Source organism: Podarcis liolepis, assembly GCF_965112155.1.
Source record: "Podarcis liolepis genome assembly, chromosome: 13".
In the NCBI taxonomy this organism is placed as follows: domain Eukaryota; kingdom Metazoa; phylum Chordata; class Lepidosauria; order Squamata; family Lacertidae; genus Podarcis; species Podarcis liolepis.
Genome location: NC_139573.1, coordinates 16,576,139 through 16,597,542, shown reverse-complemented (window position 1 = coordinate 16,597,542; position 21,404 = coordinate 16,576,139). Strand labels below are relative to the sequence as shown.

Sequence of the window (21,404 nt, the reverse complement as noted above, 5' to 3'; positions counted from 1 at the left end):
CTTGTTTGGAGGAGGGAGATTTTCAGAATATAAACAGTCATGCAAAAGTGTTTGCCACTTTTTTTGTCACTGTTTTATTTCGGGAAGATAATGGGTTGAAAGTTAAAGCTGCCAGCTCCCCTGAATGAGAGAGAGAGAGAGAGAGAGAGAGAGAGAGAGAGAGCAGGAAGATCAGGGTTGCAAGTTAATGAAAGGATGGCTCCCCTGAATGTTCCTCAAGTCACCCCAGGGTGCCATGACACACCATCTGAAAATACCCACAACAGCAGGAATTCTAAGTTGAATTGAATATAATGTGGTGGAACACAGAAAGAGAAATAGGGGTGCTTGGTTTCTAAACCCAGGCTTGTATTTCCCCCTTTGTAGCATGTCTGTCCCTCTGAAATCACCCTGATTCCTCAGCATCAGTAGTTCTTGAGTACAAACCTCCAAAGTGTTTCTGCAAACATCTTCCCAGGGCACAAGGACTCTATATTTCTATGATTCACACCTGTTGCTTTCTCATACCTAGCCCTGCCCTACATTGTAGGAAGATGTGAAGCTGTATTTTTGAACTTTAGTTTTATGCCAACCAACCCAGTTAATAACGTTTGCTGGTAGCATGAAGAATTCAGGCAGGTTATTATAAACAAAGGCTAGGCCTCAGCAAGAGTAAACACTGAAGCATTGCATGTTATGGAGGCATAATCTGCACTGTAGCAAAGTGATCTCTTCTTTGTAGGCAGCAAGGATGAGAAACATCGGCATTGGGCTTGTGGGCTCCTGCAGAGATCCATCTGGTCTCTGATGCAGCTTAGCATTTGCATGAAACTGCTGGAAGGGTTTTATTTGGAAATTTCTCATATGGTTTCATGGAGCCAAATCCTGGGGTGGGGAGCTCCCTCAGTGGAGGTCATAGGAGCCAAGTCCTAGTGGCCAAGGACCCTTTGCCCCCCCCCATAAAATAGTTGAGGACCCCCCCCCAAAGTTGACAGACAATGTCGTTCAAATGGTGTGTGTATACCACATACTGTGATCGATTATGTGGGGTGGGGTTTATCTGCCCCCCCCATTTTTTTTTAAGTTGGCACCCCTGCTGGTGGTCTTCAGGAAAACTCTTGACAGCCACCTGCTGAACATGCTGTAGGGCTGGATTTTCTGCATCAGGCCAGATGGCCTAGAAAATTCCCTCCAGCTCTATAGGATGCTGATGATACTCCTCTCTTCCCTCCTCACATTATTTCAGGGAGGGTGTGGAGGTCCTATATTCTTGTCTGAGACTTTTCTGCAGACAAGTTGTGAGTGCAGAATCTGGATATTAATTACTGGGATAAGTGGGCCGGTTACCTGCTGCAACCCTTGTGTAAGCAAAATCTGCAGTGTTAGGCTGGTGAATCTCATTAGAATCATAGAATCTTAGAGTTGGAAGAGACATCAAGGGTAATCTAGTCCAACCTCCTGCAATGCAGGAATCTCAGCTGAAGCTTCTCCTGACTAAAGATATTAGTTTAGTCACAGGAAACGGAGGTGATGCTCCAGAAACCTGCTAAAGGGCAAGAAACTGCAGGAAGGAAGCAGCAGCAGGGAACAACTCGTGGTTTCAGTTGTCTCTCCATAATGCACAGAGCATGGGAAACAAACAAGATGAACCGGAGCTTTTTATCCAGGATGGCAAATACGACTTGATAGGCATTACTGAATTCTGGTGGGCTGAGACTCATGACTGGACTGTAGGAACTGAGGCGTATAAGCTGTTAAAAAGGAATAGACCAATCAGGAAGGGAGGCGAAGTAGCATTATATAAAAAGGATGTGTACACTTCAGAAAAAATCCATGACCTGGAGCATGAAAAGCAGATTGAGAGTTTATGGGTAAAAATTGTAGGAGAGAGAGACAACAGTGATCTTACTGTGGATGTCTGCTATAGACCGCCAAGCCAGACTTGAAGACTTGGATGATGCCTTATTAGAGCAGATTACCAAACATTCCAAAAGGAGAGAAATAGTTATCATGGGGGACTTCAGCTTCCCCGATATCCATGCAGACTCAAACTCTGCCAAGAGTGTAAGGTCTGACAAATTCCTCCATTGCATCACTGACAAATTCATTTCCCAGAAGGTGGAAGAACCAACAAGGGGATCATCTGTCTTGGACCAGGTCCTTACCAATAGGGAGGAACTGACTGATGAAGTCAAAGTGCTCAGAAACTTGAGGGGAAGTGATCATGTTCTCCTAGGTTTCAGGATACAGAGTCAGACATGCACTCCGGACCAATTTTGAAAAGCTGAAGGATCTAATGGGTTTCATCCCGTGGTCAGAAATATTCAATGAGAAGGAAGTCCAAGAAGGATGGGAGTTTCTAAAGGGAGAAATATTTAAGGCCCAAATGCAGACAATACCAACAAGAAAGAAAAGTGGGAGGCATCTAAGGAAATCGGTATGGCTGCATAAGGGGCTTACAGGTGAGCTGAGAGTTAAGAAGGGCATGTATAAGAAAGGCGAAATCTCAAAGAAAGAATATACACGAGTAGCCAACAGTTGCAGGGGGGAAGTCAGGCTGGCTAAAGCTCAGAATGAGCTCGGGCTTGCAAGATGTTAAAAACAATTTTAAAAAATGTTTCTTTGGCTATGTCCGAAGTAGAGATGGGAAGGCCTGGAAAAAAAACAGGAAAAAATGGGGGGAAACTAAGTTGTTTTCCGTTTTTTTCCAAACGGCTTTGGGGGGGGGGGGACAGAAAAAGACTGTGTGTTTTTTCAATTTTTCCAGGTTTTTTCCAGGCCTTCCCATTTCTAGTCTGAAGTAAGAGGAAGAACAAGCAAGTGGTAGATCTTCTGCACGGGGAACATGGAGAAATACTATTGGATGACAGAGAAAAGGCAAAACTACTCAACACCTACTTTGCCTATGTCTTCATCCAGAAGTAAAGGTATGTCCAACCTGGTGATAACAGGTTTTTTAAGAAGCAGTCTCACCCTTTGGAGTGCTTTTGGACCTAACAGAGCTCCTAGGTAGCCAGGGCTGCTCTTGCCTCATTTAAGCTGCTGCAATAGCTCTGATTCTGGAGGAAGCTGATCTTGTCATGGTTATACATTAGAAGTGAGGAGAAGCCGTGGCAGCAGTCAGAGCTCCCTTGAACCCCCAGCATAGGAGCCAACTCCTAGGGGCTATGAGGTCTTCGGCTGCCCAATAAAATATTTTAGGGAGCTTTCCCCACCCCACCACCTACCCTAGTTGATGGGCATGAACCTTCTGCTTCTTTCTTTCACACAGAGAAGCTTCCAGAACCCTCTTGAATTAAGTAGAATAGGGAAGATCTCTACACATCGTATCAATACTTTCCGCATTAAGAAATGCAAACTGACAGCATGTGCATTGCGTCATGTGATTGATTATGCAGGGCTGGGCTTGACTGCCCCCCTAATGTGTTTTTCAAATTGGCACCCCTGGACCGCCACCACCCCCGATTTAATATTTGACTGTCACGCAGTAAGTAAATGAAAGTTTCTGTGGCAGGATTATGCCTCATGCAATTAAAAAATAAAAGCGCTCACTGTCTGACTTTGTTCTACTGTATTCCATTGCGCTCGATTGCCATGCTGTGTGCGTGTCTGGAAAATGGGCATGATTACAGCGCGGGTGTTATTCTGTATTTCTTGGAGGGCAGTGCTATGACCTCCTCAAAACAAGAGCAGATTCTCTTCACCCCTGCAAATCTTGCGAGGGCTGCTTCGGAGATCTTCCGCCGAGAACCTCTCAGTTCTTCCAACGCAGGGCGGGGCTGGAGCGCCCGAAAGGTGAGCTGCTGGAAAGACGTCCCTGTCGCCCTCCCCGCCCTCGAGTCTCCTGTTCCTGCCAGAGGGAAGAATCTCCAAGAGTTTCCTTGCCAAAGGGAGCAGAAAGCGACGCGCAGGGCAAGAGACGGGGCTCTCGGAGCAGGCTTCCTGCTGTCCACCGGCCACGCCTTTCTCCTCCAGGGCATCAGCCACGGCGAGTTCGCACGGGGATCGGGCCCACCTGCCTCTCTGCCTTGACAGAGTCTCCAGACCTTTGAGGTTTTTCTCTGGCCGAGGCTTTTGCTGGGCTGGGGCTGGTGAGGGAGGAGCGCAATGGCGAAGAAGTTAGCCTTTTCCAGAAATCCGTCGAGTCGCTTCATTCTCTTAAATACTGAGATCCAGGAGAGTCAATCCGCCGCTCTCCTTCTTCTGGGCACCTTGGTGAAATTCCGGGAAGGGGACAGGGAGAAATTCAAGGGCGAACTGCTCAGATTCCCGGTCAAGGAGGGCGTCAGAAGAATCCCCAAAAGGTTGCTGAAAGAAGCCGATGCTTGGCAGCTCAGTGACCTGCTGATGGACTACTACGGCGAGGCTTATGCTGTAGAGGTGACGGCCCTGGTGCTGCAGGCGATGGACTACAATCCGCCGGGGGACGATCCCTCGGGTATCACCTGGCAAAGTAAGGGACTGGGAGCGGGGCGGGGGCTCGATCCGACTGATGGTGCTGACACCTCGCGGGTTCTGTCAGTACCGAGAGCTCAGCTCCCTCCCATGGTTGCCTTCGTCCTTGGGTAGGGAAACCTTTCGAGCAGAAGAGTCGCGTATCCTCCTGGGCAATATTCCAAAGAATCATAGAATCTAAGAGTTGGAAAGGACCCCAAGGGACATCTAGTCCAACCCCCTGCAACTTAGGGTTTTCAGCTAAAGCATCCATGACAGATAGAGCCGAAGGGGCAGGGCCAGGGTGAAATGAGCAGAATGATGAATGTAAATCTTCCCTGTGTAAAGTAAGGTGGCGTCTTCCCACACTCCTCTGCCCTCCATCTAAACCAGAATGAAGCCTTATTGACACCAGGGCTGGCCCAGGACATGTTAGCACCTGAGGCAAAATATTACATGGCATCCGCTCCCTACCAGAGAAGAAGGAACATCAGAAACAGGGTGGGAAATAAATGTAGATGCCTGCAAATAGTTAAAAAGAGGCCTATTAGTTAAGATAGTCTTCAAACCCTCTCAACCCTCTTGGATCAGTTTCTCTTCTCTGGGCCAGGCTGAGCTCCTTCAATCACCTGAGAGGCTAGAAGGATGGAAAGCTGCCTTAGAGCACATTGGGCCAGTGGGTCCATCTAGTTCGTTCCAGGGATTTAGGCAGGAATCTTTCCAAGCCCTATCTGGAGGCTCCAGGGATTAAACCTAGAATCCTTTGCATGCATGTGATCACCTACAAATCCACAGCCCTTCCCTACTTAGTCCAGTCTGAAATTGCTACCTATTCCTATTCAATGTGCTCCAACGGGAAGAGAAGGGTGATGTAGGAATGCTGGATTTTTCTGTTCAATATGGCTACTAACATCAATAATCACCACAGTACAGATTACACAATTATGCCTGCTGGCCACACTGAATACCTTGAAGGAGTCAGATCTGAAGAAGTTCAAGAACAAACTCAGCATGTTCCCCGTCAAGGAAGGCTATGTCAGTATCCCCAGGGAGCTGCTGATTGAAGCAAATATTTGGGAGCTCACAGAACTGCTTATTACATACTATGGTGAGGATTATGCTGTAGAAGTGGCTTCAGAGGTGCTGAAAGCCTTTGACCCCCTGCCAGAATGTCCCCCAAGTTTCACCAGGAAAGGTAAGGAACTTGGAAGGGAGAACACTGACTGAGTCTGATGGGACTGGGTGGAGAGGAGGCTTCTTGAGCAGGGCTGTGTGTGTGTGTGTGTGTGTGTGTGTGTGTGTGTGTGTGTGCATGAAACCTATGTGCCAATCTCTGTATGTCTTCTTGACATTGTGGGAATGTTAAAGAAGGTTGGAGATGACATATTGTTTCGATATTATCCCCCCTCACTCACGCTAGTGATAAATAGCAGAGCACATTCCCTTTGCAACTTATTGGAAGCAAGTTGATGGTTCGTTAGAACCTCTGCTGATAAACCTCCAAGGAAGGAGAGTCCATAAGGTCTCAAGGGAGTCATCTGAAGAAGTGTGCATGCACAAGAAAGCTCATACCAATAACTACAGTAACTTAGTTGGTCTCTAAGGTGCTACTGGAAAGATTTTGTTGTTGTTGTTTTGATCAAGGGAGTCAGTTGCACTGTTGAACAGCTCTTACTGTCAGAAAGTTCTTCCTGATATTTAGTCATAATCTCATTTCTTGTAACTTGAAGCCATTGGTTCATGTCCTACCCTCAAGAGCAGGAGAAAACAAACATGCTCCCTCCGTTTACAGCCCGTAAAATATTTGAAGATGGCTGTCATATCTCCTATCAGTTTCCTCTTTTCCAGGCTAAACACACCCAGCTACTTCAAGCACTCCTCATAAGGCTTGATTTCCAGACCCTTGATCATCTTGGCTGCCCCCCCTGTACACGTTCCAGCTTGTCAACATCCCTCTTAAGTTGCGGTGCTCAGAACTGGACACAGTATTCCAGATGTGGTTTGACCAAGGCAAAATAAAGTCATACTATTATTTCCCTTGATCTGGACAATATACTTCTGTTGATGCAGCCTAGAATAGCATTAGCCATTTTTTGCTGCTGTATCACACTGCTGACTCATGTCAAACTTGTAGTCCACTAAGACCCCTAGATCCTTTTCACATGCACTACTAGGAGCAAGGTGTTCTCCATCTTATATTTGTGCATCTGGTTCTTTCTGCCTATGTGCAGAACCTTACATTTGTCCCTATTGAAACTTATGTTATTAGCTTGGGCCCAGTTCTTCATTCTGTTAAGGTCATATTGAATCCTGATTCTGTCCTCTGCAGCATTAGCTCCCCCTCCCAGTTGGTGTCATCTGCAAGTTTGATTAGCATTGCTTCAATTCCTTCATACAAGTCATCTATAAAGACGTTAAACAACAACAGGCCCAGGACAGAATCCTGCAGCACACCACTTGTCATCCCCCACCCCCGGATGATTTATGAGCATTAATGAGCGCTGTTTGGGTTTGGTCAGTCAACCAGCAACAAATCCCCCTAACAGTTACCTTGTTCAATCCACACTATACCAGCTTTGTCAAAAGAATATCAGGGGAGAATTTGTCAAAAGCCTTCCTGAAATCAAGATACACAACACCCACAGCATTCTGCTGATCCACAAAGCTTGTAACTCCATTAAAAAAAAAAAGAAATGAGATTAGTTTGACATGACATGTTTTGGATAAAACCATGCCGGGTTTTAGTAATCACAGCATCCTTTTCTAACTGCTCACAGACCGACTGTTGAATTATCTGTTCCAGGACCTTTCCTGGTATCAATATCAAGCTCACTGGTGGTAGTTACTTAGGTCTTCTTTCTTCCCCTTTCTGAAAATGGGGATAACATTCATCTGCTTCTAGTCTGCAGGGACCTCACCTGTTCTCCAAGAATTCTCAAAGATTATAGTCAGAGGCTCTGAGATTACATCTGTAAACTCTTTTAGTACACTTGGGTGTAGCTCATCAGGCCTGGAGATCTGAATTGATTTAAAGTAGCTAGGTGTTCCCCGACCACCTCTTTTCCTATCTTGGGCTGCAGCTCCCTTCTTACAAAATTGATAATGTTATTATTGCAAGTTGAGCATTGCTTTTCTTTTGGGAGAAGACAGAGGCAAAGGAGGTGTTGAGCAATTACACCTACTTTCTGTCACCCAATAGCATTTCTCTGTCTTCTCCACGCAGAGACCTAACACTTGCTTGTTCTTCCTCTTGCTTCAAACATAGCCTGAGAAACCTTTAAAAATTATTTTTAATCTCTCTTGCAAGCCTGAGCTCACTCTGAGCTTTAGCAGCCTGACCTTCACCATGCAACTGTAGGTTACTTGCAGTGCTTTTTTTCTGGGCGGGATGGGGGGGTACACATATGCCTAAACATTTTGTGAATCTAAGTTTGGTTTCATTGAGGGGCAGTATTTCAATATGAGTACGAAAATTAGAGCACCCCTTAACACTTTTTTTAAAGAAAAAAAGCACTGGCTACTTGTATATACCCTTCCTTTGTGATTTCCCCTTTCTTACATTTCTTATACAGTGGTACCTCTGGTTACGTACTTAATTCGTTCTGGAGGTCCGTTCTTAACCTGAAAGTGTTCTTAACCTGAAGCACCACTTTAGCTAATGGGGCCTCCCGCTGCTGCTGTGCCGCTGGAGCACAATTTCTGTTCTTATCTATACCAGTGCTGTCTTTCAGGCAATACAATGCCTAATATGTGTGTCGATGCCAAATAATAGTGAAAAATAAGGGGAAAGGAATTGTGGGTGTTATATGATTTCTCTCTGCTCGCATATGTCTCTTGGTGCAGGGAGAATTTCAGCCAGACAGCCCTTTCCCAGAAAGGGATACCTGCTGCTGGCAAACATGATGGTTTTCCTTTGGGAAGCAAAAAACTCATTCCACTATGAACTATGGTTCCCATGAGTTTGCAGTTGCTCCTAGGAGGCCTTTTCATGGCCATCTCGTTCCTGATAAGAACTCCCATGCCATGATAAATGCTAACCCAGGGGAAACTGGGAAGAGACAGTTCAGTTTCATCTTGACTTCTTCTCCGATTCAAATAGGCCAAGGGTTTGACTCAGTAACACTTCTGATGTGCACTCACTTTCTCAATATCTAGCAGCAGAGCGACTTTGCGAAATGCATGTTTCAAGGCACCGGTCAGCTGAATTCTTGTCGTCAATAATTAATCAAGCTCTGGAGAAACTGGTTCCGTCAGAAAAAGCCACCAAAGGGTAATTTCTGTACTTATATAATTGATGGAAGCCACAATTTTAGCTACAATTATACCAATGTTTTCCCCCTCTCAGCTAACCTTTCCAATCCAAAGCAAATGTAAAATCCATTAATATTAAAACAATACAAGCTTTCCTGCTTAAAACAAAAATGCTTTAGCACTAATTTAATAAATGTGTGTGTGCCCCTGCTTGGAAAAAACAATACTTTGAAAATTGCTATTTTGGATCTTTCCCACTTTCTGCGTCAACCATTGGGCAGGAAAACCAAAGTGCATATTTTCCACTGATGCTGGCAGGTTGCCAGATACTTTAAAGGCTTAGCAGCTGGGGGATGGAGGCAGGGTTCCTATCTGACAACTATCTGACTTTCAGAAGATATCTAAAGGCAGCCTTGTTTAGGGAAGTTTTAAATGTTTGAACTTTTATTGTGTTTTTAATAGTCTGTTGGGAGTCACCCAGAGTGGTGGGGATGCCTGGCCAGAACGGTGGGGTATAAGTAATAAATTATTATTATTATTATTATTATTATTATTATTATTATTATTGTTGTTGTTGTTGTTGTTGTTGTTGTTGTTGTTATTATTATTCATATTTTCCACTGGTGCTGGCAGGTTGCCAGATACTTTAAAGGCCTACAACCTTAGGGGTGTGGAACCAGCAGAGTACAAGGAGCAGTGAAGCAAAAAAGTCCAGCTCTGTAAGATAGTCACTATGTCAACAGTTTCTCAGCCTCCACACGCACACACACACACACACACACACACACACACACACACACAAACACACACCAGCCACTATAAATGTAATAATGTTGACATATTAAAGATAGAACTGAATGGGGCTGCTGGAAGGATATTCAAGTTCCTGTATTACATAGAACAGGGGATGACAGGACCATCTCTTTAGCCCTGAGGGCTGCATGTGGGAGTGAGTGGTGGGTTGGGGGCTTCACACTCAATCAGACGCATAAGCTTCACAATGCTCTTTCCATCCCACACATGTGCAACTTTCCCCTCGACTCACTTTCTCTCATCTCTCAGAAGCACACACTTTCAGCTCCCTCTCAACTTACTGTCACGCCTGATGAAGGCACCATCACACAGCTTAGTAGCTGGGAAACAGAGGCAGGGCTCCACAGGCCTTGGAAGGCCCCAGGGAGTGTATCTGAGGACTACCTGTGGTCCACTGGCTGCACGGATCCTGCCTGTGTCATAGAATACAGAGGTACCTCAGTTTACGAACAGTCCTTTTTTAGGAACTATTCGGTTTACGAACTCCGCAAAACTAGAAGTAGTGTTCTGGTTTGCAAACTTTACCTCCATCTAAAAACGGAAGGCGAACAGTGGAAGGGCACCGGTGGCGGGAGGCCTCATTAGGGAAAGAACGCCTTGGTTTAAGAACAGAGTCGTTATAAGAAAGTACTTCAGGAATAGATTAAGTTCATAGACCGAGGTACCACTGTACCAGACCTGGAGGGAACTCAGTGGGCCATCTGTTCTAGTACACCTGCTGTTGAAGCAGGAACACAAGAGCTAGAGACTCCCCAGCAAATGACTCTTGGTATCTGAAAGACCTTTTGAACCCTCCAGCCCTGTATGTCACATTAAGCTGGTCTGAGGGCAGGGAACTTTCCAGTTGCTTGGGGGACAGTGGTCGTCAGCAAATGGCTCACAGTCAGGATAGCTTGGCTGGGATTATCATCTCACGCCCGCCCCGTGGAGGGATGAGTTGGGAGGGCACGGTAAGGATTGGAATTTGTTTCGGGGAAACGAGCCCCTAAGGGGCAGGGAACCCAAAGATTGGGGGAAGGTTGAAGAAAAGGACCACAGCAAAGTGTGATATGGTTCACATAAACTTGAGGCAACCCTGAGGTGGGAGGCTAGAGGGCAACCCATAGGCCAACTACAAAAGCAATTTCATAGTAATATGACAAATTAGCATAGTTTCATCATAACATGATGATAATATGAATTTAGGTGGGGTAGGCCAGTCAAGTCAGGTGTCAGGTGTGCACCCAGGCAGGTGCATCGAGTGTAGGCAGTCAGTGTTGGTGTTGGCAACATGGCCAGGGTTCTTCGTCTGCCTTCCTCTCTCCCTCAGTCAGCTGCCTCCTCTCAGCCTGGCACCCGGCCTTGCCCATGCCTGTCATCACCCACTGGCCAGGCATGCTCACTGGGTTGAGTGGGGGGTTGTCCCAACTGCAGGAGGGTGCCACACACAGAGGGAACGAGGGAGCAATGGATGGAGGGGTGGGCAGCCAGGTGGGGGATGGACACACACAAACCGCACCCTCACATGCACCTCCTGCCACTGCTGTGTCCCACTTTGCTCCTCCTGGAGGAAAGCCAGAAAGAGAGAGTGATGCCTGGCTGGGGGTAGACAGCAAACCAAGGGAGGGAGATGGGAAGGCAGGTGGGTGGGCAGTGGTGGGGAGAAAATATTGAGGGGGTTGTTTCCCCAGAAGAAAATTATTGGGGGGTTGGCCTAAGGACCCTGGTTGGCATTTATGGTAAGGGAGCAGTCTGCATCCTAACTACGTTCTAATTCTCCTCTCCCCACCTTCTGTTGCCTAAATAAAATAAATGTTTTTGCCACAGGTCATTGGAAAGATCTACAATCTCTTGTAATGAGATGATCTGCAATGGAAGAAAGCAATTAATGGAAATTCTTGAATCGGATATTGAACTTTTTTATGACGTGCTATACTCTTGCTTTGTTATCACACTGAAAGAATACAGAAACTTTTTAAAAATGTTGAAAAATTTAAAGTGGAAAAGTAAAGAATTGCTGAGTATAATCCAGGAAAGAGGGGAGCAAGCTTGTTGGAGGTTCCTGGAATGTGTAGAAATGGTACGTCCAGGTTCAGTTCTGATTTTGCTCTCTGCAAGGCATGGTGAGTTTGACTTCGAGTTCTTAAACTTCAAGGACAGTTCAACTAAGTTCCTCCTTGCAACAGTCGTGTCAGGCAAATAATTGTCTTTCTTTTACAGCTTTGGATCAAACTCCACTCAAGGCAGCTGGCCCAATAGAGCCACAGCGGGAAGGAAGCATAAAGATAGAGAACCCGGCAGGTCCTGGGGAAAGTGTCCTATGTGGCTGGTGTCCCAGTGAGGTAAGAGGCTGACCTGTCTTGATGTGCATTTCCCGCCCACAGGAATCATGGATGGATTGGTTCTAAATTCCAGGATGCTGCTTCTGTGTTATCCCTACTTAGTTGGATGATGAATATTATTGAATGTGTGTCAGTATAATGGGATCTTAAAATCAGAAGGAAAAATGTTGCATTAAACATACATTTTTTAATAATGCTGATTTTAATAATCAGTCTAGGTTAGTCTACTGTGGCCAAAATGAATACAGAGCACAGCAGGTGAAGAAGAAGCTGTAGCAGTGTACAGTGGTACCTCGGGTTAAGTACTTAATTCGTTCCAGAGGTCCGTACTTAACCTGAAACTGTTCTTAACCTGAAGCACCACTTTAGCATATGGGTCCTCCTGCTGCCGCCATACCGCCGCTGCACGATTTCTGTTCTCATCCTGAAGCAAAGTTCTTAACCTGAAGCACTATTTCTGGGTTAGCGGAGTCAGTAACCTGAAGCGTATGTAACCTGAAGCATATGTAACCCGAGGTACCACTGTATAGTTGTGGCTTTGGCCTCAAGCAGTGCTCCTTAGTGTGGTCACAGGAGTGTTAGAAACAGACAAGAATGCCGTCTTTTCAGATGGGATCCACATTCTGGCATCCACATAAATGATTATATTTTCATTATAGGGTCTTCCAGAAAAAATAAAACCAGAGGTGGTTTGGGACTCAGAAAGGGGCAACAGAGCATACAGGTGAGTGATCTCTCCATCAGACATTTTAAAACCTTTTCCCTTCAGGGAATGGTTTCTACATTTAATTGTTCCACAGAGCACATCTAGTTTCTGTGGGTCTCACAGTCATCACATATGATGGCGCTCTCTAAAACATACATCTATGTTTTACACGTTGTAGTGGCATGGTGGGCAAATTCTCTCTGAAGGAAGCTTGTGAACCAATCTTGATCTCTTCTCCTGGGTCCCTCAAATACAGCTGTAAAATCATTACCTTGGAGCATTGCTGTTGCTTATTATTTCCAGAAGGGTGAAAAAATATAGAACTCTGCATTTTTTCTTAAAAATATTTTATTGATATGATTTAAGTTATACCCCATATTTCTCCCAAAGAGTTCAAGGTGGCATGCATGGTTTTCCTCCCAATCACTTTAAAGCGTGTGCTTTTTGGTCTGGTGTTTAGAGCTAAATGGGTACATGGGTTACAGAACTCTTGCCCTGCTTACCGAGTATGAGAAATTTCCCTGATGTTCTAGTATCATCAACACAAGGGTAAACAGAAGATGAGTAGTTACTTTCACCAGCTTGCTTTGCTCTGCATGAAGGCACCATTTTAAAAACACCTTCTCAGTATAAGAAAAACCACCTTTTTTATTTATTGGGTGACCTGACAACACTTGTGTTTTAGCTGAGTAATGCTTGACCAGGAGATATCCTTCCATCTATTTTTTACCTCCATAACTCAGCGTTTGAAGCATCTCCTGCAAAAATATCAGTTTAGACCAGCAGGGGAAGTTCTCCCAATTCATGTTCAACCTGATTCCCCTTTCATCTTTCCCTTTGTGCCATTCAGAGTGCGCTCCACTGAGGCTGGCTCCTTCCGTTGTGGAGATACAGATCTCATATGTGACGTGAAAGAAGCTGTGACTGTAACATACCACTTTGATTCATGGCCTAAGCACCTGGAAGAACAGACCACTGAGGAGTTGCATGTCGCTGGCCCTCTGCTCAACATTAAAGTAGATGCAGTAGAAGCTGTGGCTGCCATTCACGTCCCTCACTTCTTGTGTCTTGAAGGTATGGCCGGGGGAAAGTTACCAGCATTATAACCATAATAGGAGGAATCCCAAACAGGAATAACTTCCATTGACGTTTCCAGAATGCTATGGGGTCTGCGGTGTGGATTCTAGAAGTCAGTAGTCCTCGCTTACCAGTCTTTTATATTTTTCCAAAATGTTCCAACTGTGCTGTTTTATTATTTTCTGTGATTTGCATTCTAAGCTGCCATGTGCCATATTGTCCTGTGAAACAATGTTATAAACCTCTTAAAAGACAATAAGAAAATAAATGTTTGCATGAAATAAAAAGGTAAAGGACCCCTGACAATTAAGTCCAGTTGCAGACAACTCTGGGGTTGCAACGCTCATCATGCTTTACTGGCTGAGGGAGCTGGCATTTGTCTGCAGACAGTTTTTCTGGGTCATGTGGCCAGCATGACTAAGCCGCTTCTGGTGAAACCAGAGCAGCACACGGAAACGCTGTTTACCTTCCGACCGGAGCAGTACCTATTTCTCTACTTGCAATTTGATGTGCTTTCAAACTGCTAGGTTGGCAGGAGCTGGAATAGTGAGGGGTTCCCTATTTCCCACTTTCCCACTGCTAACATGCTTGTCTTTTCAGGTAACGACAGTTCCCATGTCTACGTTGCACATTTTGTTGAAGGGGAGATGAGGCTGGAGAAGCCAGACAGAGTGGAGCCTCACCATGCTGTGTTGGAAAACCGCAAGTTCTCTTCCCTTGGAGTCGTTTTCAAAAAGTGGTTTAAGCAAAAGATCAACACTGTCGTACTGCTCTATCAGAGACTTCGACTGGAAACACCAACGTTTCACCTGTACCTCCTACCGAATGACTCTTCTATAGTAAAGGTAACTTGGAATCTCCAACTTTGATTGGTATTGCAGATTACCTGGATCTTTTGCTTGATCACTCTAACCCTGACAGAATAGCTATGCAAAATTATACATTAGGGTGCATGAACTGTACTTATCTTTGTTGGACTTGATCTGTTTTACCAAACTTCTAGCCAACATCAACATGCTACTTGAGAGAAGATTCACAGTTGCCCTCCACTGGGTGACTTAGCTTCTCACCAACACTGTTGTTTCAAAGTGAAGTTTGCAATATTGAAATACACCCTTTTCCTTTGTTAGCCACCCTGCTTGCTAGAGGCCAAATATCCTGTCTGGTTCTCTAAACAAACGTTGTTGTCACTGACTTGTGAAAACAAAATTCTAAGCACATTCTCTTGGAAGCCTTCATGGAAATAAGTAAGGCTTCCTTCAGATTTATTGATGAACAAATTCAGCTTTGTTCATTAAGGAATCAGCTTGGTAATTATGAACTGTCTATAAGAACTGTCTATAAGAACATTCTTCCTGATTTGCAGTGTTGGCACATGGGAGATAAAGCACATTATCATATTACCTTCTCAATCTGAACTTTTCTTAAAATTGTCTTCTAATGCTTCATTCAAATATTGAGGTTTTATGGCTTCTGTGGTTTCCTGCATGGTCTCATCAAGAGAAGATGCAGGTGGACGCAGGATTGCTGGTACCTCTCTGCCAACTAGCTCAGGCTTAGTTCAGGCTGCCCAGTTCAAGAGCTCTGGCTTGAGTTCCCCATGTGTAGTTTCTGGTGCCATAGTGGTTTAATCTTCTTCATACTGCAGATGTGGAATCTGTGTATCTGCCGGTGCTCTTGGACTACAGCATCCATCATCCCTGATCCAAGCTGGTTAGGGTTGATTTGAGTCCAACAACATCTGGAGGCCATCAGGTTCCCCGTTCCTGCCTTAGCTGGTGTTACGGTGCCAAGAAGGTTGTAGGGATCCAGTCTTCAAGAAGTTTGGTTCCCCCTTTGCATATCTAAAAAGTGAATTTATTTGCCATTCCCAGGCGGTCGAAAAGCGTGAAGTAAATTCAAAGAGAATAGAGAAACCCCCTGTGACCCTGAAACCGCTGATGATTGGTTCTCAGGTATCTTTGAAGGCTTCAGAGGATGTCACAGTTTATCCTAAGGTGAGACAAATATGACGAAAGGTTCTACTGGGGGAGAGTCAAACTGTGAAGTCTGAGAATGGGAGAAATTCAACCAGAATCCCTCTTCACCCTTTAATTTGACTCCCTCGGAATGGCGGGTTGGGCTAAGCCAGATTCACACTTACAGAGGTTTCATTCTTTCCCACAGGAACTGAAGTTTCAATACCTGGATGCAGAGAAACTGCAGCAGTACGTAGAACTGTCTGCTGAGCAAATGCAAGACAAGTTCAACTTCTACCTGATGAAGACGGGCACCACTGAAATTGTTTGGGAGGCGCATTTAAAAAAAAGTGAGTTTTGATCAAGGGATCATAGCAGGATCAAGGAGGCAGGATAGAAAAGGACCACTGGTGGCATTCCCTCTTTGACTGCCTCTTTCTTATTCTTTTTCAGAAGAGTTAATTTCAGGGGAGTTGGATTCTCCTATTCTACACCCAGCACAAGGTCAGCAGGTTGTAATTTCCCTTGTATTTATATCCCACTTTCCTCCCAATAGGAGCAGAGAGGGCTGAGGATACAGTAGCAGATGAACTGCAGGAAGATAAAAAGTAACGTTTGTGACTTTATTCAACAACAGCCCTCCTGGATAAGGTGGTCTGGGCTTATCATTTGGTTTGGTGCCAGATGAAAATCTTTCAAGTCAGCTAGGTTTTTTTACAGACGTTTCCCACCCAGATTCATCTAATTCAGCATGGCAGCACAAGGCACCACCAGGGCAATGGGACTTTGTCCTCTCCTCGCCCTGCTTGCCTCAATCTTCCCTGGAGGGTCATAAAACTCTGCAGAACAGAGTTCAGAGGGAGGAGTCGGGAAATTGTCCCATCTGACAAGCAGAACTGCCTTTGCTGGCGTTGAATTCCTCCCTTGAAGTTTTACAGTGTGAGCTTCTCCATTTTAAACTGAGTATCAGTTCTTAACATATCCAAGAGAAACTTGCATGTGATTTGGAAGTCTTGGGCTCATCTCCCACCATGCTCATTTTATTCGTTGTCCCTGCTTGCTTTGTATGTATTCCCTCCCTCTTCACCTTCCCAGGTGCTTGTGGCTGCACACCAAGCAATGCATCATTCAGCAGAACTAACCCTGGACATAATGTGGAAGGCAGGTAAGGCTTAACCCTTTCTCCCCCACTCCATTTCACCAAAAAAAGACCCATCCTGCCATTAGGCACAGTGAAGCAGCTGCCTCAGGTGGGCAACGGGTATTGGAGGATGGGAAACAATGGGGAGGCTCTGAAAGTCGTTACTCAGAATTCAGATAAATTCTCGGGGAAATTGCATGTATGAGGAACACTTCTGAAGACAGATCTGTGTGTTCCTGTAAAGAGAGAGAGAACGCGATTCCACCAAATGTGGGGAAATGCACCAATTTCTTTATGGCTGGAGCTTTTCTCTACCACTGCAGATTCACCTAACCCCAGCCAACATTTACCTGTACTCTGCTCTTTGCCAATGCCTTGAACTGTATCCCACTAGCCATGGTAATTTTGCTGTGGTACAAAACCAGCCAGAGACTGTTTTAATGAAATAAATGTAACTATATTCTTGATTTATTCTAATCTATAAAGATATGATGGGATGAATACTCGGCTTCAGTTTGTTACTGTTTTTAAAGGCATACTTACATTTGCTATAATAAATGTAGTTTACAATCCTTTATCTCAGTATTTAAAGCAGGAGTCGCCAACCTTTTTAGACGGGTGGTCCATTTTGAATCTTGAGAGCGTGTCTGTTTTTTCCTGCCTCTGGGGGGTGACAATGCAGAGGGATGGAGAAGACCATCAGAGACAGCCTGGTGTCCACCCTGGAGAACTTGCGAGAGAACGAACTCAAGAAGTTCAAGCTCAAGCTCCATGAGTTTCCTGTTAAGAAGGGCTATGACAATATCCCCCGAGGGACACTGGAGAAGGCAGATGTGGTGGACCTGAGCCTGCTTCTGCTGAATTTCTATACAGGGGATTATGCCGCGCAGGTGACAGCTGAGGTGCTCAGAACCATCAACTGCAGGGATGAGGCAGAGAGGCTCCTCAGGCATTGCAGGAAGTGGTAAGAAAAGAGGAATGCTGGCAGCCCACCCCCAACATGGACAGCAATTTAGATCATCCCTACTTGGGGGCTAAGGAGCCGGAAGGAGGAAAGTGTTACATCAGGGATAGCCAAACTATGGGAGATGGATGGAGGATTAAATCTGTAGATTTAAATCTAAACCCCCTCTTCTAAGTGTGTGGGAGAAATGCAAATGAAATCTAGCTGTGAAGCCTTTTTCGCAAGCACCTATGAGTTTTGCAGTTTACTAAAGCTTAGGAATTAAGCAAACCCACCATTCTATCCCTTTCAATTGCAGTCTGCTTACCTTCCTCCTCTTCACCTCCATTGCAGAGAATGAACCACACATTTTAGTAAGATAATTGGAAAAGGCTTTCCTTACATTTCCATGCAAGCAGCATATACAGAAAAAGTAGTATAGTATGCAGAAAAATACTTCTAAGTTACAATAAAATTGCAGTAGTCTTAGCAAACATGGCTGAAAGTAGGAGCCTCAACCACACAGGTCTCCTCAGCTTGAAGGCATGGTGGAAAGAGAGAGTCTTGTCACAGGCAGAAGGAAATATAAAGAATTGTCTACTTTTTTACAGAGTTCCTGCCCAGAGGAGCCAAAGAAAATGACCACACACACAGAGTCCTCTCTAGGAAGTTCAAGAACTCTGTGTATACTAGCCCTGTACTGTCTAGCAGAACATGTGTTCTTATGGCTGCAACCCCCACACAAATTAGTGCTCTTCAGCTGTCAATTTTTTAAAAATTGAATGTGTATACCACTTAGTTGTAAAAAATCCCTTCACAGTTTCTTAAGAATACCAAATAAACATTAAAATTTCTGATAAAAGTCAGAAATTAAAAATGAATAAAAAATGAATAATATCAGTGGTTAAAAATATAACTTTATAAAAGTAAAGTGCATATTAAAACACTTGTCAGCTTTAGCTCTTTGAGCAGGCCTGTCTCAGCAAAGAAGTTGTTTCACGTTCTAAGGATATTTCTCCAGAGGCCAGAGAGATCCTGGTAGTGGATGCTTCAATGACTGGCAACATGGACAGCTGGGTGTGAGCTGGGCACACAGACTGCTGGGTTAATTGCTTTCCTGGCTTCCTCACATTCAGAGTGTGCTCAACAGAGGCTGACTCCTTACTTTGCGGCGATACTGATCTCCTATGTGAGATAAGAGGATCTGTGATCATATCATACCACTTTGATTCATGGCCTAAGCATCTGCACGAATGGAAGACAATTCCTTGTTGCTGGTCCAAGCAGTTCCATACACTTTCCTCACTTCCTGTGTCTCACCTCGCCCTGTGGTTTTCAACCTTTTTAAGTCCACGGCTTCCTTGACCAGCCACTCATCCTTTCTGCAGCTCCCCTATGGGAGCCACTGACGCTGGGGTTCTGCTACAAGGCACATGTACTGGGGAATCTCTCCATTCCGTCCCACCCCTAATTTTGGCACACATGTAAGTGGGAGTGCGTGTGTCAATGGGAAGCCAAGAAACGCCACTGCTCTGCAGGGCTGAGCTGATGGACTCCACATGGCAGCCCAGCTTCCCTTTGGTTGGGCATGGAGAGGGCAAAACAAGATTACAATCAGAAGCAGATTTTTTTTTTTTTACCGTGGAGAAGGAAAACCAAGAAACACACAGCACTGGACAAACATGCAGACACGATCCTTTCCTGCAACATTCTCCTGCACACACACACACACACACACACACACCCATCAAGCTACTTTGTTAGTTTCTGGCATTTCTCAAACCCTCTGTCTAAAACTAAGGAACTGTTAGTTACTGAAGCTGGGGAGGATTTTTGTTTGGAGGGGGGAGATTTTCAGAATATAAACAGTCATGCAAAAGTGTTCCCCTCTTTTTTTGTCACTGTTTTATTTTGGGAAGGTAATGTGTTGCAAGTTAAAGCAGCCGGCTCTCCTGAATGTTCCTCAGAATGAGAGAGAGAGAGAGAGAATGCAGGAAGATAAGGGTTGCAAGTTACCGTAATGAAAGCACACCTCCCCTGAATGTTCCTCAAGTAACTCCAGGGTGCCATGACACACCATCTGAAAATACCCACAACAGCAGGAATTCTAAGTTGAATTGAATATAATGTGGTGGAACACAGAAAGAGAAATAGGGGTGCTTGGTTTCTAAACCCAGGCTTGTATTTCCCCCTTTGTAGCATGTCTGTCCCTCTGAAATCACCCTGACTGATTATAGCATGGTGATTCCTCAGCATCAGTAGTTATTGAGTACAAACCTCCAAAGTGTTTCTGCAAACATCTTCCCAGGGCACAAGAACTCAATATTTCTATGATTCACACCTGCCCTACCTTGTACTTTGAACTTTAGTTTTATGCCTACCAACCCAGCTAATAAAGTTTCTGGTAGCATGAGGATTTCAGGCAGGTTACTGTAAACAAAGGCTGGGCCAGTGATCTCTTCCTTGTAGGCAGCAAGGTGGAGAAAGATCGGGCATGGATGAATCCGGATATGAGCATTGGGCTTGTGGGCTCCTGCAGAGATCCATCTGGTCTCTGATGCAGCTTAGCATTTGCATGAAACTGCTGGAAGGGTTTTATTGGGAAATTTCTCATATGGATTCATGGAGCCAATTCCTGGGGTGGGGAGCTCCCTCACTGAAGGTCATAGGAGCCAACTCCTAGTGGCCAAGGACCCTTTGCCCCCCCCATAAAATATGATACCCCCCCCAAAAAAGTTGACAGTCATTGACATTCAATCCATGACTCTTGAATTAAGTAGAATAGGAAAGATCTCTACACATCATATCAATACTCTCTGCACTAAGAAATGCTGACTGACAGTGTATGCATCGCAGGGCTGGGCTTCTCCGCCCCCCCCCCTCATGTGTTTTTCAAGTTGGCACTCCTGACCCCCACCCAGCAGGTTTAGTATCTTGGCTGCCACGCCGCAAGTAAATGAAAGTTTCTGTGGCAGGATTATGCCTCATGCAGTTAAAAAATAATTCACTGCCTAAGCTGGTTCTATTCCAGTGCGCTCGATTGCCACGGTGTGTGTCTCTCTCTCTGTGTGTGGAAAATGTTCCGGTGGGCTCTTTGGTTTTTCTGTGCCAGTCTCCTCAGCTGAAGCCCTTACAAGGTGGGGCATGACTTGGCTGACATGCGGGGTGGGTATTCTGCATTTCTTGGAGGGGAGCGCTGTGTCCTCAAAAGAAACTAGCCTCCGAGAGCGCAGCACAAGTGCCAGAAGGAACGCATTTCAAGCCCACGCCCCGGAAGAATCCTGGGAACCACAGTTCACCTCTGAGAGATCTACAAGTCCCAGCACCCTGAACAAAATCACAGGTTCCTTTTCTTTGGGTGGGGTGCGTTAGATTTCCAAAGGACGAGCAGGTCTTTCTTGCGCGCTCCCACATTTTCCTGCTCTGCCTCCTTGCCGCTCCTCCCGGTTTCAGATCCTGCGCAAAGGGAGAGCAAGAGCGGATTCTCTTCACCCCCGTCTTGTAGCCAAAGCGCCCCTGCAAATCTTGCGAGCAGGGGCGCCGACTTATAAAAAATATTGGGGGGGCCCATACCGGGGTCCTGCCGCTGGTTTGCTCGGGTAGCCGGGAGAACGCAGTTCGAGGTGGCGGTGTTGGGGAGAGACCCTCGCTCAGGGCGCCACTAGACTTGGCGGCCGGCGGCCTATCTGGGGGGTTTTGGAGCGTATTTTGGCGGAGCGATTGGGGAGGAGGGGGCTTGTTGCCGGATTCTTCAGCTGGGCCGGAGATCCGCTGCTGGGGG

At 45.4% G+C, this 21,404-nt stretch overlaps 2 protein-coding genes across 2 annotated transcripts; both read left to right on the top strand.

The window, feature by feature from the left end:
• Positions 1–3,456: 3,456 nt before the first annotated feature.
• LOC310691569 (uncharacterized protein) lies at positions 3,457–7,644 on the top strand (the record flags this gene model as incomplete). The annotated part of the gene is made up of 3 exons (XM_083471429.1): positions 3,457–4,432; positions 5,342–5,608; positions 7,637–7,644. The coding sequence occupies exons 1-3, from the start codon at positions 4,087–4,089 to the stop codon at positions 7,642–7,644; spliced, it is 621 nt and encodes a 206-aa protein (XP_083327555.1). The 5' UTR covers positions 3,457–4,086.
• Positions 7,645–8,536: 892 nt separating this feature from the next.
• LOC310691151 (uncharacterized protein) lies at positions 8,537–19,403 on the top strand. The gene is made up of 12 exons (XM_083470774.1): positions 8,537–8,683; positions 11,284–11,579; positions 11,677–11,798; positions 12,458–12,522; positions 13,355–13,578; positions 14,182–14,426; positions 15,456–15,578; positions 15,748–15,889; positions 15,993–16,043; positions 16,635–16,704; positions 17,363–17,644; positions 18,235–19,403. Coding segments are annotated over exons 1-12 (1,716 nt in total). The 5' UTR covers positions 8,537–8,588; the 3' UTR covers positions 18,236–19,403.
• The last annotated feature ends 2,001 nt before the right edge of the window (positions 19,404–21,404 follow it).